Below are 23,391 nucleotides of genomic sequence, written 5' to 3' on the forward strand. Positions count from 1 at the left end.
GGAGAGTTTTCTGGGGTGATGTGATCTTGAAAGGGGGCTCAGTTGGCTGGTAGAAGCACTTGTCACAGAAGTGGCACACTTAAGATCTGTGCATTTCACTGTACATAAATTTCCCCCACCCTCCAAAAAAGGTAAACTAGTTAATAACATGCATGTTTAAGTGTTTAGGAATGTCTACTGTCTTCAACTGTCCTTTGAAATATATCAAAAAACAGGATGGATGGATGAAGGAATGGTTAGTTACATGATAAAAAAAATGTAGCAGAATGTTAACTGTAGAATTAAATGTAGGATATTTAATTATTTCAACTTCTCTGTATGTTTGAAAATTTTCACAATGCTGGCAGCCTTATATTATATTGGCAAATGTACTTCTGAGAGGCGCCTGGGTGGCTCAGTCGGTTAGGCGTCTGCCTTTGGCTCGGGTCATGATCCCAGGGTCCTGGGATCAAGCCCCATGTCCAGCTCCTTGCTCAGTGGGGAGTCTGCTTCTCCCTCTCCCTCTGTCTGCGGCTCCCCCTGCTTGTGCTGTCAAATAAATAAATAAAAGTCTTTTAAAAAAAAAAAAATGTTCTTCTGAAACCCAGAAGCCATGCCCTCCCCCCATGCCCAGGACAGGTGTCAGCTTCTAACCTTAGTAGGTATTATATTCCCATATACTTGCTAGTTAAAGTACAGAGACCCTAGGGAATTTGCATGTGTTCTACCATCATTGAAACTTTTAAAAATCTGAGTTTTTACATCTTAGGATGAGTCCAGCGAGTTTTACGCATTGTATCACAAACTGGAATGCATCCAAAGTGGGCTTCCCATGTGTGAAGAAATCCCATTGCCCAAGGGACTTGGAGGCAGAATATATGTTCAGGAGTCATCTTGTTTTCACCAAGCCAGACTGAGCCTAAATCTTCCTTAGGAACTTGAAGGAAAGGTTTAGGAATTTTAAGGCAAATAAGAGGGCGTGGGAGGAGGACTAAGGGAAGAAAGGAGGGTCTGGTCTCCAAGCTCTTGCTCTGGAGCCAGACCACCTCCTTCCCTAGGGACAGAGCCCCTCTCCTCCTTTGGAAACCTGACTTTGCCACGAGGTAATTTATGTTGATCAGACCTTCTTCCCCCATTATCCTTCTTGGAGAAACTCAAGCCAGAAGGACACAGGAACCTCAGACTTAGATCCCAGCTTCCAGAAACCTCTGAGAACATAGATACCAGTGACCATACCTCACTTTCTTCTAAAAGATTACTGATCCAGGGTCATTTTGCTCTGGTCCTACAATCCCCCCTCTCCTCAGGTATGCTTCCTGAGCCCACAGGGACAGGGCAAACCTGCAATGTTTTCCCAGAGAATCAGTTTTCCTTGGAGATTTGGGGAAAATTATTTGAAAGGACTACTGCTATATTAAGACAAACATGGATATATTATGGAGTGGAAAATCCCTATTATCTTTCACAAAAAAGGGAGATTTTGAAAAAATTTTGCTGAGCCCTTATAAACTACACCCCCAGGCTCCCAAGGGTCCATCTTTTACTCCCCTGATACCATTAAGGAAACTTCACTGGAAAATTTAGAAAAGTATTTTTGCTAGATGGAAGAACTCACTGTAGACAAAGGTTACTTTTGGCGAATGAAGGGCAATGAAGAGGGATTTCAAGGTTTATACTACACAGTTTTGAATCTTTTCCCTCTGTAAAGAAACAAAAGACAAAAAGAAAAGCCTAATAAAAATAAATAAATACATGTGGTTTCTGGGGGAAAAGTCCCAGAGTGCTACTGGATGACAGGCTGCCTACAGCCTCACAGAGCAGCAGGCACGTTCTGGGGGCCCTTCCCCCCCCCCCCCCCCCAGGCTAAGGGGAAGAAGGCACACATTTACCTGTTTATGAGCTCACTCAGGTAAAGGGGACCATCGGGGAATTCTGGGAAGAAGGCGCAGAAAAAACAGCTTTTGGAGTCAGAGACTGCGCCACAGTTGTGAAACCTCGGGCAAGCCATTCTCTAGACCTCAGTTTCCTCATCTTTAATACGGCTTTAATAATGTCTGCAGGGTACTGTGAGGATGATAGGAGTCAAGGTATATAACACACCTGGTGTATTCTGGGTACTCAACAAATATCACTCCTTTCCTATCCCCGGTGTAGTGCAGCAGAAACAAAGTCTTTCAAAACAAGAGAAGTGGCTAGGGACGAGAGGCCCAGAAACCAGGGTACCAACTATAAACCAGACTCCACTCAGCAAGTGTGGCCACAGGCGCAGTAGGAAGCAGGCCTCTCTGAACCACAAATTCAATCCGCCATGGGGGCCGGAGGCAGCACCGGGGCTTAGCCTTCAGACCATGTGATTACACCGGAAGACAGAGGGGCAGAGAGGCCTTTTCAACCTAGTGTTTAAAGACACACAGCAGGGTAAGCATTTCAGTTATTTTTAGTTAAAGAAAAACAGCCTTTTCCAAGGGTGACAAAGTGAACTGAAGGTCAGGAGGAAGTAGGGTGTGGGCTGCTCAAAGCTCTTGCTCCAAAATCTGGAGGTGAGGAAAGAAGGCCCTCCCAAGGATTCAAGGGTGATTGGCCAGCAGAGGGATTGATGACTTTGGTCACTGGGTTGGTCTAAGTAGGCTCTAAGGTGATTTCCACCTGCCAGTTGGTTGACATGATTAAACATTATTATTCTTGGGAGCTATTAAATTAAGGAATGATGCAGGGAGCCAAGAGACTGGCTTATTCAGTTGGATTCTGAATCACAATCAGGAAATAGTCTTTATCTGCAAAAGAGAAAAATGAAAAAATAAATCACTAAATCATTAAATCATTAAATCACCAACCATAAAAGGGGAGGGGAACAATAAAAAGCATCAATGCTCAGCCTACTTCCTACTGTCGGGAAAACGGAAGATGAATTTGCAAGTCTCCCAAGGGGGCTTCTGCCGGGAAAGCAGAGCCCCTCCCACCCGGCAGCCACGGCCTGCAGCACGTCCTCTTTTCTAATCTTCATGGTACGGCATGGTGCCAACAGGGAGGTAGGAGTATCATCCCTGTTTTCTGGGTACGAAAACTCAGGTTCAGAGAATTTAAATGAATTGCCTATGGCAGTGGTTCTCAAACTAGAGGGCACATGAATTACCTGGAGGGCTGGACTCAAAACAAACACTACTGGGCCCCACCCTTAGCCCTTTGGATTCAGTAGGTCTGGAGTGGAGCCCAAGAATTTGCATTTTTTAAATTAAGTTTTTATTTTTAAATTTGTATTTATTCCTTTAAAGTTCTGTTTATTTATTTATTTACTTACTTACTTCTCGCTACACCCAACGTGGGGCTCAAACTCACAGCCCCGAGATCAAGAGTCACATGCTCTTCTTACTGAGCCAACCAGGGGCCCCTAATCAAGTTTTTAATTTTAATTCCAGTATAGTTAAAAGAATTTGCATTTTTAACAAGTTCCCAGGTAATGCTAATGCTGCAGGTTCTGGGACAACCACTAGGTTAAGGTTGCTCTTCATTTTATTTTAGAAGAAACTGGAGAAGCAGGGCATTTCAACTTTGCCCATTTAAACCAAAATATTTATCAAGGCTTCCATGTGCCCAGTCCTGGGCCACCTGCTTCTCATATGGTACCTCAATAAATCACTCTATGAGACAGACACTAGTGTTTTCCACTTCACTGACACCCTGAGAGTTAAATGACTTGCCCAAGCCAAGGCAAAAACTCAGTGTGGGGTAGCTAGCTGGGTTTGACCCAGATGCTCTGCATGCCTCTGGTCTGCCCTCTGTTGAAGAGGGGAGAAATGGCAGGACCTTGGCCTTGTCTGCTTTGTGTGTGCTGATTCAAACCTAAAGTTTGCTTCTTCCCATGATGACAGGCTGTTGCAGATTGGCAGAAATAGATTTTATAAGACTAAGAGTTTCATGGCTAAGCAATCTGTATAAGTTAAAATCACTTACAAATAAAAATAGAAATAATTAACAAGCCACCAATAGAAACAGACAAAATTAGCAATATAGTGTCTTTTCTTCCAAATATCAAGCTCTAAATTCAATAATATCATTCCAAGTGCTTTGTGGGAAGCAGAGTGTTAAAGCTTGATTATGCTACATTAACTTGGCCTTATATTAATGAGGTTAATAAATGAAAACCAAAAGTCTACCTTAAAACGTCTTTTTGCACGGGCTATTCTGGGCCAGGATGGGGTGAAATCTGGCACACATATGGAGGACTAAACTATCTGAAACTACCTGTTGTTATTTGTGGTCTGGGAAGCAGCTTCTCAGTTTGATCAACCAGAATGATTAGGTGGGAAGAAAGGGACAGTGGACTTCCTTCCTGGGCAGAGCTCTTCCAAGTTGTTCCCATGGTGTGGGGAGCTAATTATAGTCGCAGAAGGACCCATCTCAACATGCAGCAACTAGGCCTGTTCTATGCTGGGGGCCATCCCCATGGGGCTTGTGCGCTGTGGAAACCTAAGGCAATCTAGTCCTAATGCTTCAGAGGCTCTTGTCAGTGGCTCCGGCCCACAAGAGTTCTGGCACCAAAATCCTATACATATTTTTTGCCATATCAAAGTGCATGAGTCAAGGTGTCAAATCATTGGTTTTCATCTTAAATACCATGTCCCACAGACATTCCTGACCCCCATCCCCACAGCTCACCCCACCTCTTACTCCCACAGTGCAGGGTCAGCAATGGAGGGAGATTTAGGGAAATTATTCATGTATTTACTCATCAACTATTTGTTAAATGCTTACTATGTGCTTACAAATCTGTCTTCTTAGAACTGTCTAGGCGGGGAGACTTAAAAATGCAGATGAGCAGGCTGGTTGGCTAAATGAAAAAGGCCAGATAGAGCGCTGCCAGCAGCAGGATGGCACGTGTGAGGGCCCAGGGAGAGAAGGTGGAGTCTCCTGAAGCTCTAGAAGGCAGCAGGATGGCTGGAGAAGTGGTGAGGTGTTCGGAAGGAACACTCACCCTGTTGAAGGCAACCTCAAAAAGTCACACAGCTCTCCAGCACAAGAGAATGTGTGTGTGTGGCACTGTGGAAGCATGAGTGCGAGACAGAGTGAGCAAGCAAGAGTGAGAGGGTGTGCAGGCCCTCCCTGCAGGCCTCTGTGTGTTGCTCAGAAGGAGTCCAGCCATTCCATCCTCATCTCCACTGACAAACCTGAGGGGCTTCTGGGCCTGTGAACTCCAAGGAGAACCTCTAACTGGGGAGTTGCCAACCCTGGACTCAAGCACTAACCACACCCATTAACTGTGAATGCCTGTGGGTCCTCAAGGGCAAGCTGGAGATGCCTTTGCTGTCAAGGTGAGAATGGACAGTCAGGAACATACAGACGACTCTGCCGTTCTAGAGGAGACGTTCTTGGAAGCTTTAAGCTTAAAGAGAAAGCTGTCCATGGAGAATCTAATTTGGGAATCACATCATTTGTCCTTGCCTCACAATGTGTGCCTTCCTGTGGGCACAAAGTCTGCTCTGACATGCAGGGCTATGACATGCAGGGTCAACAGAGGGACCATTCCTAGCCTAACTTTTAGGGAAGTGGAGGTTTGTGTAGCCATACAACATGAGTCTTAGGAGGGATTTGAGTTCAAATATTTCCCAGTCTTTCTACCCCACCCAGAGCCAACCCACTCAATCAGATGGGGTGTCTCAGGAGACCAGAGCAGTATAGTACCTTACTTGACAGTTTATAGACATGGAAATAGTGGTTCAGACATATTCCGTGACTTAAGGTCACACTCAAAAGAGATAAAGCTGGGAAAACAGATTTTGTCTGCTGCAATCTGGTATTCCTCACAGAACCAGAGGCATCATAATGGGTTGGTAAGTGATGCATCAAACAGTGATTAAACTGATAAACACCATACAGCATGTTTTTGGAATAAATGCCTCTGAATTATCCTATGTTCTTCTCTGTGACCAACCTGCTCTGTCCCTACCCCTCTAGGAAGTGTCCCAGGGAGATTGTGAGCCCCTGTGACTGGGTCAATGGTTCTCCCTTTGTATCCTTCTAAGCAACCCGAATGGGCCAGAACAAGCCTGAGAAAAGAACCAACACTGCCCTGCTACTGGGGTGGTTAACCCATCAGATTACCCCAGAATTCTGCAACCAGCTTCCTCATCATCTGTGTTGCCAAGCCCAAGGACATTCAATTTCCAGAGCCTCCCTATGACCCTCCTTCATCCAGGTCCCAATCACAATCATATCACCTCTTGCCTTAAAAACCACCACAGGGTCAAGTCCACACAGGTAAGTTTGGTGTCTGATGCCTCTTCAAAAATGGACCAAACATCTCACCTCTCATTCTTTCCTACACATATTCTGATGGCCTAGACAAGCTGCACTGCAGCCTACCTGCATCATCACGTGCACACTTAACTGTGTGGCACAGCCAAAAAAGAGAGAGGGAGGAACAGAAATAATAATATAAAAATAGTCCTGGACAATTAATCTGTCCACTACTCCAGTCTGTGAGTGAGGTGATGCAGGCCAGGACAGGTAGCCCTGATGTTCCCTCCTGTGGTGCCAGTCCTTGTGGGCTCCTCCCAGGAGGCGCATTTCATCATCCTGCAAATGATCCTAAGACCTAAAGACAGGTATAGTTTGTACTACACAGCTCTTAATGCAGGCCAACCACTGCATGAGAAATAAAAGCAGCAATCTGTTCCAACACTGGAGGAAAAACTGGCCATATGGGGCCCAGAGAGACAGGACTATACTTTAGAAATGGGCAATTTAACATTTTTTCAAGGATAAAACGGCCATATGATATTTTTGTCTTGTGCTTTGGTTTCAAATTACTGAGTTCTTTTTCCTTCAAACATAGCTTTCCCACCCCTTCAACTTGCTTACACTCCTTCCTGTGCCTTCTAGATTCAGCCCAAATGTCCCCTCTTCTGGGAAGACCTAATCACACCTTCTCTATGTTCCGTGAGACCATGATTCCCCTCTGTGGCCTAAACCCTAGTAAAGGGTCTGGCCTAGAGTCACAGTGAATAAGTATTTGTTGGGGATACCAGCCAGAGACTGGCTAGGCAGCGAGGCAATCAACTCTTACCTTCAATTCTTCAGGCCTTGCAATGGCACCTATGGGGACACTAATGTGCCAAGTATTCCTGATAAGCTATCCAGAATATGCTGTGACAGTTTGCTCCCAAGTGGGAATGTGGAAGACCTCTTACCTGGTGCAACCATAATTTCATTTTTCTTGGAGCGAATTCGCAGGAAGGTGAGGTCATTCTGGGGGTCGATTTCACGCACTGTGCTCCGGGCCTTCAAGATGAAGTTGTGCATGAGGTTGGCATACTGTGTGGTGGTGGGATTGTCCATGGTGCTCTTGATGGGAATGCCTGAGGGGAGAGCAGGGACTGAGTAGGAAGTTGGAGCCCCTTTCCTCCCAAATCCCAACCCCACACCCTTAATTCAAGAGTACCGGACTAGCAGTTAACAATCAATGCCACTATTTACTGAGGACTTGACAGGCACAGTGCTGAGCACTTTAAGTATGGCAGCACCAGTCCCCGGAATTATGTTGGCGGTGGAATCACCATCTTCACTCGCCAATGAGGCAACAGAAGCTCTGAGCCTTCACACAGCACAGAAGCAGTAGGGCTAGGATTCAAATGCAGGCCTGTTGGCTCCACTGCTGGGCTCCTTCCACAGGCCACACTGTCTTCACTGGTTTCCAGCAATAAAAGAAGAGACTATCATTCAGAATACTTAGAACCTGAACAAAGAGGACAGCTCTTGTGAATTTGTAAATACTGAAAAGTAGGAAGAAGAAAAAAAGGCAAGACATTACCATCACTAGTGCTTTGCTCCAGTTCCCACCAAGGGAGGCTTAGGGCCCAGCTGTAAACACATGTCTATACACATGTTGGTGCCCCTCAAATTAAAGCGTGTTTCTCTGTCTGCATATAGACTTGTAAACAGCATCGCTATTGCTTTCATAGAGCCCACAACTGGCCATTCCACAGAATTAATCATTCCTTTATTGTTGGTACATAGGCTGGATTTTTTTACTTAATTACTATGCAGTGAACACCATTGTGTACCAAGCCTTTTCTGTTTTGAAGATTGTTTCCTTGCAATGAACTATTAAATGGACCTCCCTTACTGGTCAGTGCCTATCATCATGGAGGTGAAAAATGGGGCTCAGCTTGAGCCACCTCAGGACACAACTGAATCATCAGGTGCCTATGAATCACCAAGACATATCAGCAGAAGGCTCCACTGAGGAAGACTTAAGTGCCCACAGCTGACAGGCAGTTCTGATGAATGTGGCAAAAATGGCTCCTCACACATAAGTGGCTAGATTTGGGGGCCCATGACCCTGCTGGTCTGGCCCACAAGTGACCAGCTTAAGGACTGGCCAAAGGCAATTACCCTCAGGCCTACTCACAGGTGGCAAGAAGCTGGCCCAATCTTGTCTTCTTAAAGCACAGGAACATGAGAGTGGGCAGAAGAGGACATAATAGCAAGAGAAGCAGCTGAGTCAGAGAGGCTGTTTTGAGCCAAGTGAAGTCATGAGGACAGACTGTAGTGATCACTTGCCTTCAAGGGACAAGAGGACTAGATCATTAGGGTTGCTATTGGGTCCTGGATGGCGACAATGTGCCCACCAGGCCCCACTCCATAGCAGAATCTTCCTAGGGATGGCAGTATGAGCAGCTGGGGTGATGACTGAGGAGGAACTCTGAAATCTGATGACCTGGACTTACACCCTGGCTCTACCCCTTCATGGCTATGTGGCCTTACACAAGTGATTTAACCTCTCAAGCTTCCGTTTCTTCATCTGTAAAATAATGCTTGTGCTGTGAGGATTAAATATGGCTAATTCATTTAAAAATGTTTAGCAAGAGGGCGCCTGGGTGGTTCAGTCAGTTAAGTGACTGCCTTCGGCTCAGGTCATGATCCTGGAGTCCCTGGATCAAGTCCCACATCGGGCTCCCTGCTCGGCGAGGAGCCTGCTTCTCCCTCTGACCCTCCCCCCTCTCATGTACTCTCTCTCTCATTCTCGCTCTCTCAAATAAATAAATAAATCTTAAAAAAAAAAAAAAAATGTTTAGCAAGAGTACAAATGTAATGTTGGCTTGTTATCAACATCACTACACAATAAATCCCATCCCCCAGGTAACTTGAGGGGCCAATCTCAAGGCCTGGAGAAGTTTGGATGATCAAAACTCTTGACCTTCTCTTCTTATATACCATAAGGCCATCTTCTCTCAGTCCCTCTGCCTGGAACTTTCCTTCCTTCCCCATTTTCTCATAATTCCCACTGATCCCTCAGGTGTCCATTTTCTGGTGGATCTACCCACCTCCAGATGTGGTCAATGCCTCCATTCTACCGATCCTACACAATTTTCCTTCAGAGCAGTTTCCTCTGGAGTTTGATATCACACCATTATGGAAGTGAGCAGGACCAGGTCTGATTTGCTCACCATTGTCCTTAAAGAGACTTCACTAAGTATTTATTGCAGACGATAAATGAGTGCTCTCAAGGGCTCCTTCAGCAGTTCGAATACTGCCATGAGTTTGATCACATTTCTACTAAGTGAGATGTGTATAAAGGAGACAAGAAGCTAACCATTTGTTGGCTCACTTTAAAAACAAAAGAAAATGTAGAGGTAGTAAGAAGGTGGGACAGGGACCAAAACTGGGGAGAATTTCAAATAAGGACAAGAGATCAAGTCCAGATTCACAGGATGTCAGAGCTGGGGACACCACAAAGACAGCCAAATGATTAGGTCGCCTACTCTAAGCTTCTGCCTTCACAAATGGGGACTGTGCAGCCTGCAGAAGTAGCTGGTCATGAGGGAGCACGATTTCTAACTTGGGGCTCAGATCTGTCAAGACCAAGGTTGAATAGCCAGGTCCTCCCACCAAACCCAGCTTCATCAATCAACAATAAAAAACATTAACAATATTTAACAGAGGCAGTAGCCCCCCGCCTTATCTGTGGTTTCACTTTCCATGGTTTCAGTTACCCGCATCAACTCTGGTCTGGAAGCAGATGATCCTCCTGATCAGGTCAACAGGAGCCTAATATTGCCTCACAATGCCTATGTCATTCACCTGACTTCACTTCATCATGTAGGCAATTTTATGATCTCACGTCATTACAAGAAGGGTGAATACTGTATAACAAGGTATTTTGAGAGACAACATTCACATAATATAGTATACTGTCACTATTGTTTTATTACTAGTTATTGTTAATCTCTTACTATGCCTTATTTATAAATTTAACTTTATCGTAAGTATGTACATATAGAAAAAACCATAGTATACATAGGGTTGGGTACTATCCTGGTTTCAGGCATTCACTGGAGGCTTTGGAATGTATGCCCCATGGATAAGGGGGTCTACTGTATTTATTAAGCACCAACTACGTGTCAACATTGTTCTAGGTGCTGGGGGTACAGCAATGAACACAAGAGACAAATCTCTGCCCTCGTAAAGCTTACACATTTGAGTCTTTTATGTTGCCCTGTGTGGGTAGCAGCAGAAGATGGCAGGGGGTCTGAAGAGGTACAAATGGAATGGAATATTCCTTAAGTTCTTGGTAATTCCATTTAAATTCACACTTTTACTATGAAACATCATTTAAATTTGGCCAGGGCAAAGATGTCAAAGGCAGTGGCAGATGGCTGGTAAGTGACTGGGATATGTGTCATTAGTTCAGGGGCAAAAGCAATCACTCTGGGCTGGGGTGGTCGGGAAACGCATCCTGCAGGAAAAGGCAGCTGAGCTGAATCATGGGGGTAGGAAAGCCCTAGATGGGATAATAGGAATCCTTAACTAATCATCCTTCCTGGAAGCTTCCAGAGAGCTTAAAGGCCCTATAGAGCAGTGAGTTCTGACCACCTCCATCCACAGCTGGGTGACCTTGAACAGGTCACCTAATTTCTCTCAGCTCTGGGTTTCTCATCTGAAAAATGGGCAAAACCCCTGCCTTGCAGGGTCACGGTGTGAAATGTGAGACTAAAGTGGGAGGTCTGTAGATGGGACACAAATTAAAAATAAATAAATACATGCAATAATTTTAGCATTTATATGGCAGTTACCATACATCAGGTACTGTTCTAAAAGCTTCCCTTAAAGGAAGGTAGTATAATTATCCATATTTTACAGATGAGGAAACTGAAACAGAGAGGTTAAGTGACTAGCCTAAGATCACACTGCTGATAAAAATTAAGTAGAGCCAGGATTCAAACCTAGGCAGTCTGGTTCCACATTCTATATTCTTAGCCACTGGGCAATACTGCCACATTAGTATATGAAAAAGAAGTGCCCATTAGTATCCAGAAGGTAAGCATTTGGTGCTATATTCTCCCAATGAAAAAGCTCAAGTTTGGGGGCAGTTTTAAAGCAAAACTGAAGGCTGTGGCTTGCAAATACTGATGGAGGCCTATTCCCTCCCCATTTGGGAAACAACCCCAGGAGCTGCTCCCTCCCCATCTGGGGTCAAAAAATGTCCAGTCTAAGACAGTCTCTCTGGGGAGATATACAAATAGTCTTTCAGATCTTGGAGTAAGAAGCAGCCAAAAGAGATTGCCCGGATCAACCACTCCACTTATGGCAGCTGAGGTCTGAAGAAGGGAAGAGGAAGCCCCAGGCCCTCCAGCTGAGCAGTGGCAGACCTGAGCTGGAACCTGCTCCTGCCTCCACAGTGTCCTAAGAGCCCCCAACCTGCTGCCTGCTTTGACCACATGGTATAATTAGAGTTTGACAAAGCTGCGGAGCATGTGCTATGCGCTGCCTAGTTCTGGGCTGGCCAGGGTCTGACAACTTGGAAAATAACATTCTAACTAAGGACATGCCACTTCTACTTTTTCACCCTTGATGACTTTCATTCTGCTCTATTTAAGTAGGCATTATTGAGAATTCTGCCTTTCTAAAAACAAGGGTTAGAATGACAACACATACACACAGAGCTCTCAAGGAGTCTCGAACAAATCAGAGTTGACTAAATGCACTGCACTAGAGAATGGGGGAGCCCAGCTGGGTGACCCTGGGCATGGCCTGGGCTACAGACCAGCAGCTACTCTCTGTTCCTTCACAGTACAGTGTGGGAGAGAGAGCACAAGTGCATTCAGACAGACTTGGCATGAAATCTTGGTTCTATAATGGCAGGCAAATCAATTAAATTTCTAGACTCCGTCTTCTCCACTGCAAAATGGAGACAACAGGGCTGCTTTACGGAATAAATGAAACAATATGTTTGTAAAGCACTGGCCTGTGGCCTGGCACTGAACAAGTGTGTGATAAATGTTAGTCGTTTTCTTCACCATGTCTACTGCAGTTTGGGAAAATTAGTATCTGTACTCTTCTAGTTGTTGAAATAATGCCATAGAAAAGGAGGGAGGGATGCCTGGGTGGCTCAGTCGGTTAAGCACCCGACCCTTGATTTCAGCTGAGGTCATGATCTCAGGGTTGTGAGATTGAGCCCCCCACTGGGCTCAGCGCTGGGCATGGAACCTGCTTAGGATTCTCTTTCTCCCTCTCCCTCTGCCCTCTCTGCCTGCCCCACAAAAGGAGGGAAAAGCTATAGGTATTAAGAAGTTGACCAGAGTATTATCTAGTAAAAAAGTAGAAACAGGGGCACCTGGCTGGCTCAGTGGGTAGATTGTGCAGCTCTTGATATCAGGGTTGTGGGTTTGAGCCCCACACTAGGGGTAGAGTTTACTTACAAATAAAAGTAGAAACCATATAAATGGTGGATGGTGGATAAACATCGTACTGGCAGTTAAAAATTTTGCTTATGTAAATCATGAAGAAAAAAAGCCAAAAAACAAGCTCATGAGTAAACATATGAAAAAGAGTAACAATTATAATTATGACCAAGAGAAGATGTACCTGGGCAAGGGCTAAAAAGCATGGCATAGTAAAAAGTATGATCTGTCAGGGCAGTGGGATTGAGTGAATTTTTCCTTTTTTAAACTTTGGAATTCCAATAATAGTGCTAGGACACTGGAAGTGCTTAAAAAAGGGTAAAAATTAGATCCTGTATATGAAAGGGCTTAGTAAACAATAAGTGTCATGCTGTGTTTGGGCTGTCTTCTTGGGGCCTGCCTGTGAGCAGGTCATGGCCAAAGGGAGGGTGTACCTTCTGTGTTCACCACGATGATGCCCTGTACTCCCTTCTGGCTCTGAAGTCGCTTCAGTGTCTCCTCCACCTCTGCCTGCCAGAGAGAACAAGACCCAGGTTAGGAGGGGTCAGGAAGACCAGACTGACTCCCTCATACTCCCGGCAGATTAATCACACATTTGTCTTCCAATAACAAACAAGTGACATCCAGGCACATGGCACCTCCTCAAAGCTCCCCAGGCCTGTTTGGAGTGGTCCCTGGGCCATCCACAGGGCTTAAACCATCTGCTCACAAACCCCAGCATGGGGCGTGGCTACTCCTGGCTCTTTGCCCACTAGGCACTATTACCTCTCTCTGCTTAGCTATTTGGGAGCAGAATATAAATACCTTTCTTGGGAGTATAGACACATCCATGACTCACATATTTGGGATACTTGGGAGACCAGATTCTGATGATTTGAAAAAACCCTAACAGTGGCGTCTAATAGGAAGGAGACTAAGTTGTCATTTGTGGCCCAAACAGCACAAATGAAAATATTCCGAAGGAAGAAAAATGACTCCATGAGGATAAATTCAGTGACTTAGTAAGCTAGCATCTGAGACAGTGTGACACACGGCACACAGCCACAGGAAATGTGCCTGGGGAAGGGGCTCATTAATTCTGATTCTCCAGAAACTAGCACATGGCATTTGGGACCTCACCCTATCATGCCAGGCCTTCTATATTAATATCACTCCCATCTCTTTTACCCTTCCTTCAACTCTCCATCTCCATGCCTATACCTCCCTATCTCTACATCTTTTTTACCCTAACAAGGAAATCCAGTAAATTCTTCTAGGCCATCTAAGACATACCTCTTCCACGAAGCCTTTACTGATCCCCCAACTCTGGAGTCTTTGCCCACTTCTGACTCCCCAAACTCTTGACTGTACCTCTCTAGGAATGCATTAGATACTGGTTTACTTGTTTCTATAATGCTCTGTAGAACAGGTGCTCAGTAAACAACTGCTTAACTGAACTAAGCCAAATGTGTGGATGGAAACTGGCCTTAAAGTGTGCTTGTTCTTAGGAGGCCCCTTCCAGACCAGTCCAGAATCCAGGCAGAAGCTACTCAAAGGCTGAGTCAGGCTATGTTGAAAACAGACGCCATCCACCTAAAGAAAGTGGTTCCCCACCCCCAAGGGCTAATGAGTTGGCCTGGAGGGGAGGAGCTTCTAAACAGTGATGGAGAGAGCACAATGAATTATTGTTTTTCTAGTAGGAACAAGGCTGACAATCCAATCACTACCACCCAGTCCCCAATGATGTAAGAATACTCAAATGCTGGAGAGAAGAGCAAACAAGTTCCTCCTACGAGATGGCAAATAGCCTGACACCTCATAGATCTGGAGCCTGAGTAAAAGGACAGGGTTAGCTCTGTGGACATGAGAACAATACAGTGGTTCATGCATGTATGAGGTCATAATTCATTCAAGACTTTCCGTGAGCTCCTATTAAGTGCTATTCTGGGGAGGAGGGGTAAAGTGCAATAGTGGTCAATATTACACAGTACTCAATCTGACCTGGTAACTTTCCCGAAACTCATCCTGAGGAAATAACTTAGAAGAAGAATACAGCAGGATGTTTGCTGCTGTGACCCTGCAGCTGCAAAAAACAGAAAGAGCCAAAAATGCCCAATAATTAGGAAAAAAGCCAATTATATTATAGCATGTCTGTTCACAGGAATATAATACACACATTAACAACGGTAATCAGAATATTTATATCACTACAAAAAGTTTATGATATAACATTAAGTGAAAACAGCTAAATGCAAAAATAGAGTGCCTGATGAGGGCACATGAAAACAAGCAAGCTAGGGCTCTGAAAAAAATAAAAGCCACATTGAGAGCAAGGAATTATAGATAAGGTTTTCTTTTTTTTTAAAACAGCGTCTTTTTACTCTATTATACTGTTTCTACTTAAAAACATTTTTTGGGGTGCCTGGGTAGCTCAGTTGGTTAAGTGTCCGACTCTTGGTTTCGATTCAGGTCATGATCTCAGGGTCATGGGATTGAGTCCCTCCCACATCAGGCTCTGCACTCCGTGCAGTCTGCTTGAGATTTTCTTCCTCTCCCCCAACTTGTGCTCTCTCTCTTAAATAAACTAAAAAAAAAGAAAAAGAAAGAAAAAAGAAAACCAACAACAAACCACCAAACCCAAACATTTTTTTAACCCTTCTCCGTGTATCCAAGAAAGAGATCTCTAATATGAGGACTGTAGAGCTCTGACATGCTCAGCATTGACAGCTCGGTCAATGTGCAATCAACCTAAGAAGGGAAAGAAAGCTAAAATCAAAGGTGTCAGAATAGAGGTCTGAAATATCCCCTGGAGGTTCGAAAGTGGGGCTGAAATGAAAAAGATGAATACTTCATAACTGCTATTCACTTCAGCCCTACTTCAGGTATATGGGTACCAGAAAACAATGTGCCAGACATTGTTTTAGGCCTGGGGATGCTATAATGAACAAAATCTAACAAAAACCCTTGGAAGGGGCAGACATTAAAAAAAAAAAAACAAGTAAAATATAGTGTCGGATATATCAGATATAGTAGGGAAGGGGATCTGGAATGCAGGGGTTGATGGCATTTTTTTTTTTAAGATTTTATTTTGTTTATTTGAGAGAGAGAGAGAAAGAGAGAAAACACAAGTTGGGGGAGGGGCAGAGGGAGAAGCAGACTCCATGCTGAGCAGGAGCCTGACGTGGGATTCAATCCCAGGACCCTGAGACCATGACCTGAGCCAAAGGCAGATGCCCAACCAACTGAGCCACCCAGGCAGGCAATTTTAAATAAGGTGGTCAGAGAAGGCCTCACCAAGGTGAGAGCTGAGTAGAGATCTGAGTGAAGAAAATGAGGGAACTAATGTGGATTTCTAAGGAGAGTGTTCCAGACAGCCTGAAGAGCAAGTACAAGAGCCCTGAGGTAGCATGTTCCAGGGCTCACAGGAACCAGTGTGGCTGAAGTGCAGTGAGCCGCAGGTGGCCAGATGAGAGAGGGAGCCTGGGTCAGACTAGATTTCAGTGGGTTTGGTAGACCACAGCAATGACTTTGATTTTTAATGGGGATGATATGGGGAGCCACTAGCAGGTTTTGAGGAGAGGAGTGACAAGATCTGATGTTTCAAAACAATGGCTCTGGTTGCTGTGTGGAGCACAGACTGCAGGGGGCAAGACCAGCCCGCCTGAGCCTGGGCCCAGACATGTGCCACTCCCTCTGAAGGAAGCAACCTTCTCTCCCTCAGTCACTGCTTGATGTAACTAACTTGCAACTCTTTGGATTCAGCTCATGAGCCTTCTGTGGGAGACCTTCTCCCCTCTTCTGTCCCTCTTCTAGGTACCCTTGGCACCCTGCCTTCACAGCACTTACCACAATGGGATGTAACTATCTGTGCTCCTCTAGACCCAAAACACCCCAGGAACAAGGACCTCAACTTTATAGCCCCACTACCTGGCATAGTATAGGCTCAGTAAATACTTAAGGAACAAATAAAAAGCATTTTTACAACCATGTTTTATAAAAATCAACCTTTTCAAGTATAGGAGGGGGGACATAGCCTTACAATACCCAGAGTAAACAAGAGCTAGGGTTTAGGTGATCCTACGTTTAATGAGAACCTGCGACCAAGACCTGGCTGCTTAAAGAAAACACACACCAAGAAAGGGAGGATATACAATTTATACATTAACCTGCTCAGTACCTGCTACAGGTCAGATATTGGGATGAATGTTTTCAGACACCTCTCTCATCTGAACCTTCCATGGTTAGTAGGATCTCCATTTTACAATGAGGAAATGGAGATTCAGAAAGGAGTTTTGCCCAAGGACACACAGCAGGTCAAGAGAAGAGCTGAATATGCCACTGACCATAACTGATGAGGTCCCTGCCTGCAGAGAGCTCACATTCTGGTGAAGAGACATTCTTTTTTTTTTTTTTTAAGATTTTTATTTATTTAATTGAGAGAGAATGAGCGCAAGTGAGATAGAGAGCACAAGCAGAGGGAGCTCCAGGCAGAGGGAGAGGGAGTAGCAGGCTCCCTGCTGAGCAGGGAGCCCGATGCGGGGCTCGATCCCAGGACCCCGGAATCATGACTTGAGGGGAAGGCAGGCGCTTAACTGATTGAGCCACCCAGGTGCCCCAAGATTTCTTTCTTTCTTTTTTTTTTTTTCATGGCTGATGGCGAAGAGACATTCAAAAATCAAGTAACCATGATTCCTGCAGAGTACAGGGACAGGGCTAGGAGGCAGGGGAATATACTTTGGCTAGTGTGGTCTGGAACACCTGAGGATGTAATCTTTAAGCAAAGAACTAAATGATGAAAAAGAAAAGCACTCCAGGCAAAGGACTGAAAGCAAAGCCAGTGAAGTGGAAACAAGTTTGGCATGTTTAAGGAATAGAGAGGGCTAGTATTGCCAATGTTTTTTGATTCTTTGCTAATTTGATAGGCAAAAATCATATAACAGAAAGTCAACTTTTCTTTAACTTTTAAGAGTTATCAGTGAAGTTGAAATGAAACTTATTGACTGTTTACATCTCTCAATTTTGAGTCTTTTGATTTTTCCACATACTTATTGATTTTCAAAAACTTTTGTATGTTAGGAATATTAGACTTTCGACTAGTATATAGTTAAATATAATAAAAATATTTTTCTGTAAGACTAGAGAATAGTCTTTTCCAACATGATCCTAACCAGCAGGATGGGGCTAGGCCTGGGTGAGTTGGGGATCGTGAGGTCTAGAGGGGTCTCCAGGAGACAAAGGGCACAAGCTATCTATCTGGGTTCAGGAGAAAGTGCTTAAAACAAACCTCAAGTTCAGACTTAAAAGAGCCAACAAGAAAAACTAATGTTGCCAAAAAGCCACAAGCAGCAATCCTAGGCAGGCATCCAAGTCATGCCAGCTCTAGATCAAACTTTGTCATTCTGCAGAGCTAGCCAACTGGTACCAGAAATATGGTGGATATGTAATAGAGTGGATATGGAGTCCCTCAGGGTTGGCTCACAATCACAATCCTGTCCTGCTCCTAGACAGAGCCCAACTAGTATCCTCCGCATCCTGGGTCCTAAGTACTAACATGGGTGTCTCCATCAGGCAAGAAACAAGCCTTCTGGGTTCTTTAGTTCCCAGCTGCGTGTTGCTGACAGATAGAAAAACAAGTAGCAGTAAAACTCCAGGATTATTTATTGGTTCAGCATAAGAGGATTAACCATCAGAAGCATATGATTCACAAGGAAACTGTGACCAATCTGACTGCTAAGCATAAACATTTGTATAATTTGTATTGTAAAATTTGTATAAAACAAAAAATGAATCAAAAGGACAAAAAAACCTGCATCTAATATAACAAAAGAGTAATTCCAAAACATCACACAAAAATGATTAAGAAAATAAAGTCTAGGGGCACCTGCGTGGCTCAGTTGGTTAAACGTCTGCCTTCAGCTCAGGTCATGATCCCAGGGTCCTGGGATTGAGTCCTGCATTGGGCTCCCTGCTCAGGCAGGAGTCTGCTTCTCCCTCTACCCTTCCCCCCTACTCGTGATCTCTCTCTCTCACCTTCTCTCTCTCAAATAAAGTCTTAAAAAAAAAGAAAGAAAAATAAAGTCTAAAAGTTAAGTGGGCAAAAAGGATACTAGCAGAAAATATACCTAAGAGAAATTACAAACACACAAACATGTTCACTGTTTCTTGAAAAAGGAGACATTTCATTTCATTCCTAAAAAAATGAAAATTTGTAGCGATGAAGTACCTTTTTTTTTTTTTAAGATTTTATTTATTTTTTGACAGAGAGAGAGACAGCGAGAGAGGGAACACAAGCAGGGGGAGTGGGAGAGGGAGAAGCAGGCTTCCTGCGGAGCAGGAGCCCGATGTAGGACTTGATCCCAGGACCCTGGGATCATGACCTAAGCTGAAGGCAGTTGCTTAACGACTGAGCCACCCAGGTGCCCCTGATGAAGTATCTTTTTAAATCTAGCAGTTATGGCAAAATTGGTACAAAGGCAATTCAACCTTCTGGGAAAGCTATAGGACAACACTACTGCAAGACCCATAAGTTTTGGTCCCTTGGCCTCGAAGTTCTTTTCCTGAGAATTTCTCCTAAGGAAATACTCTAATAATTTTTTTAAAATACTCTACACATACAGAAGTACTCATCACATCATTATCTCAACTAATGAAGAGCTAGAAATAACCCAAATGTACACCAGGGGGAATGGTTTCACAAATTATGGTACAGCTATTTTACTATTATTTGGTCACTAAAAATAATTGATCACAAAGGTGATGTAACAACAAGGTTAAATGTCTTTGGACATTAAATCAAACAAAAAAGAACAAGAATGTACATCTTGAAAAATAGGCACATGTGAACCAAGAGGAAGGAGAACATACAAAGATGAAAATAGTTGTGTGGTGAAGTAAAACTAGAGAGAATTATGGATGATTTTTATATCACCATTCTGAAGGGCAATTTGGCAGTTTCTACCAAACTATAAAATATGCATGCCTGGAGTAACACTTCTAGGAATCTATCCTATATCTGACATAGACACTAGCATGAGCACACACACATACACAAAAAGATAACAGTTACTGCAGGGGCACCTGAGTGGCTCAATAAAATGTCCGACTCTTGATTTCGGCTCAGGTCATAATCTCAGGGTCCTGGGATGGAGACCAGAGTCCAGCTCTGTGCTCAGTGGGGAGTCTGCTTGAGAGTTCTGTCTCCCTCTCCCCCCGCCCACTTGCATTCTCTCTCTCAAATAAATAAATAAATCTTTAAAAAAGAAGACAACAGTTACTGCAGCATTGTCTACAGTGAAAAACTGTAAATCACCTAAATGTATTTATTGCAATGGAATATCCCCTTAAAAAGAATGAAGATTTGTATATATTGCCATGGAAAAATGTTTGGTATTTTTAAGTGAACAGTGTAAGCTTTAGAAGGAGATATCTTTCTATATATAGCCTAAAGTAAACTTAATATGTAGAAATATAAACGTTCCAGTTTCATGTGATAAACAGCTTATATATAAATGTGCTTATGCACTAATCAAATCTAGGAGGAAACACACCCAACTGCCAACAGTCGTTTACCATAGCAGAGTGATCTGGGTACCACATGCACTTTCTACATTACATACTTTGAAACTGCTTGAATTGCTTAATATGTGCATCTAAATATGTTTTGCCTTTATGAGTATAAACACACAGTAGCATGGTACAGGTTACAGTAAACTACCATTTGTGTCAGAAAAAGAGGGAGCAGGGGCGCCTGGGTGGCTCAGTCAGTTAAGCGTCTGCCTTCAGCTCAGGCCATGATCCCAGGGTCCTGGGAGGACTGCTTCTCCCTCTCCCTCTCCCACTCCCCCTGCTTGTGTTCCCTCTCTCACTATCTCTCTCTCTCTGTCAAATAAACAAATAAAATCTTTAAAAAAAAAAAAGAAAGAAAGAAAGAAAAAGAGGGAGCATATACATGCCTGTATATACATAAGAAACTAATTTTCAACTCTGGAGACTGAGGCTGGGGATCAGGGCTGAGTGGGAGATTTATTTTTCAGTTAGATCCTTTCAGATTATTTTTTCTTACTGTGTGCAAGTATTATCTGTTAAAAATTAATTTTTTTTACAGTTTAAAAAGTGATGTGAAAGATGAAGTTACATATGTTTTAGTGATGTAAACACATTCTCTGTGGTGTAATAATAAATGAAAAAAGCAGAGTCCACAATTGTACATTCAACAGGAGCTAAACTATATTAAGCGAAAACTGAGGACAGAAAGACAAGAATATGTCTTCTAATTATAAGTGCTTGCCTCTAGGTCATGGCACTGTTCCTTTTTCCTCTGCCATTTTTCTTGTGGGCTTTACATTTTTAAATAAGATTTTTTTTATTTCACATTTCAGAAGTCTCTTCAAGCTTCCTACAAGTCAGGAGGATAAAAAACACGAGAAAACAAACCTACAAAGGCATAAAGAGCCAACAGTTCCTGCCAGCAAGGTTTTGGGATGCCCAAGGGTGGACCCCGTCGATTTCTGATTCATGCACCAAGTTCCAGACGCTCGAAAAAACCACAGGGACAGAAAGGCGTCAGTCAAGCTTCTAGGGTTCAAATCAACCTCCGCCATTTCCCGAGGCAAGGCACTTCATTTCACTCGGCTTTAGACTCCAAGTATGTCAAATGGGGATACTGGTCGCACCTACCTCACAGAGCTCTGGTGAGGAGGAGAGCCACGGTACGGAAAGCGCTTAGCAGTGCCTGACACAAATTAAGCTCCCAGGAAACATCATTATTGTTATCGCGCAACGAGGCCCGGGACGCTAGGATGCAGGGGCCTGTGAGCCGGCCTCCCCATCTCCGTCAGACCCTTGCCGAGGCCCGAGCTCCTGCTTCCGGTCACGGTCAGAGGGATCCGGTGGCCCCCGCTTGGTCCCCTCTGTCCCCTCGGTCCGGGTCTGGAGGCCCGCGCTGCCCGGGTTCCGCCCTTCCGTCAGCTCGGGCCCAGCCCTGCCCAACCCTACCCAGCTCCGCGGATTCCCAGCCCGGCACTCTGAGACGCCCCCGGAGAATGGAGGGCCAGGCGCAGGGTGGTGGGCGGCCGTACTCGGCCACTTTCCGGCCGCCAGCCACAAGCTCCGGGCGGACACTCACCATCTCCAAACAAACGGGTAGCTCCACGACCCCGGCACTCCGTCCAGTCCCGGTACCTTTCCGCGCCTGCGCACAGCACCCCTGTCAGAACGGACAGCTCTGGTAGCCTATCAGGAGCCAGCGTGGGACCGGTGGACAGGCGGGTCTTTGCTCCCCCAGGGCTTGTAGGGAATTTACCAGGCACTGTCCGAAAGTGAAAAGCAGAGGAGCGCTTCAGCTATGGAAAATTCACAATTCCTTCTGTGCCGATGCTGATTAGTGGTGTCAGAAGAGGATCTCAACTCTCAACCGAGGTCTGAGCTGGCTCTGGAAGCCCTGGGTGGACGGTGGTGGGCGAGTAGGAAAGCGAGGTCGGGGGTTGCTGAGACCCCCTTTGCGCCCCGATTAAGGCAAAATGAGGCGCGGTGCCAAAATGCACCGAAGGCACAGTAAAGTCAGGTAGTGGGACTGGAGTCATGCATCTCTGGGGTCTCCAGAGCGACCCCCTTAGGAATATTCCGGGCAGGTTCTCAGATGGAGTGGTCAGGGCTGGCCTGGAAGTATGCAGGTTTAGGACTCCAGAGTTCAGCTCCACCCCTGGGTTACCTTGGAGAAACCACTTTACATCTCTGTGCTCCCTATTTTCTCACCTTTAAAAGGGGGGAGCCTTCTTCGCAAAGCCCTACGTTGTCCTGTTTTCTGTTCTTTTGCCTTTGTTAGAAAACAAAATTCGTTGGAGTAAATTTGAAGATCTAATTGGCTTTATTACACGAGTCATGAATCGGGCAGCATCCCAGCTAAGTAAATAGAGGGAAGCTCTCCTGAGCTATACAAAGACCTTTACAGTCAGAGAGAGGGCATAAAAAAAGAAAGCAATTTATCAGCAAGGAACGATTTATTTAGGCCCTTATAAGGGGAGAGGAACGGGTCAGTAAATTTACTAGTATTGACCAGGAAATTCCATGTTGACTGGTTCAAGATTACATTCCTGGGGAGGTTGCTCAATTCAACACAGATAATCTAACTCCAATTTTTCATTCCACAGCAGCCTCTCTTAATTAGGGAAGAATGTGGTGCTACTTCCAGGGGGGTCTGGATGTTAAAAGGATCGGATAGTGACTTTACAGTAAAGTGAGAAAACTGAGCAGACACCATCTTAATCAGAGGATCAAGGTTAACATTACTAGTAATGGAATATAAACGTTTAGGCAGGCAGGCTTTGGAGTCACAGTCCAGAATTCCAGTTTTCACTCTTTGCCACTGAATAGCCTCAAGTTAATCACTTTGAGCCTCCATTTTATTATCTGTAAAATAGAAACAATCATCCCTGAAAGTGGCCAGGAAGACTAAAAGACAGTTGCATGTGGCATATCTAACAATGTTTGGGGCATAGTAATAAATGTTGATAGTTGTCCTGGGACTAAGTGAATACAGGTGTGGTATTGGTTGCTAGGATGGGGAAGACAAACAGAAGAGCAGGTCTGAATTAGAAATGAGGAAGAATAATAGTATGAGTGTTTTCACCGTAGATATGACTGCAAATTCTCAAGGTTCTGTCCTGTGAGGTGCCTTGAGGAAACCCTCTTGCCCACAGCAGCTTTGCTTAATGGGAACCTGTTAATAAGGGACAAACATTATCCTTCTGAGGTC

At 44.5% G+C, this 23,391-nt stretch overlaps 1 protein-coding gene across 2 annotated transcripts; it reads right to left on the minus strand.

Moving 5' to 3' along the window:
* Positions 1-539: 539 nt before the first annotated feature.
* DYNLRB1 (dynein light chain roadblock-type 1) lies at positions 540-21,869 on the minus strand. 2 transcript variants are annotated; one of them, XM_032420026.1, is made up of 4 exons: positions 21,315-21,753; positions 13,094-13,169; positions 7,167-7,334; positions 540-2,753 (listed from the first exon to the last, which is right to left on the minus strand). In XM_032420026.1, the coding sequence occupies exons 3-4, from the start codon at positions 7,312-7,314 to the stop codon at positions 2,710-2,712; spliced, it is 192 nt and encodes a 63-aa protein (XP_032275917.1). In that variant the 5' UTR covers positions 7,315-7,334; positions 13,094-13,169; positions 21,315-21,753; the 3' UTR covers positions 540-2,709. The 2 variants fall into 2 exon arrangements, with proteins under 2 accessions (XP_032275917.1, XP_032275916.1); XM_032420025.1 differs by lacking the exon at positions 21,315-21,753 and adding an exon at positions 21,763-21,869 and having other exon boundaries at positions 2,399-2,753.
* Positions 21,870-23,391: the final 1,522 nt, after the last annotated feature.

This window comes from Phoca vitulina, unplaced genomic scaffold, assembly GCF_004348235.1.
Source record: "Phoca vitulina isolate PV1807 unplaced genomic scaffold, GSC_HSeal_1.0 scaffold22, whole genome shotgun sequence".
NCBI lineage: Eukaryota > Metazoa > Chordata > Mammalia > Carnivora > Phocidae > Phoca > Phoca vitulina.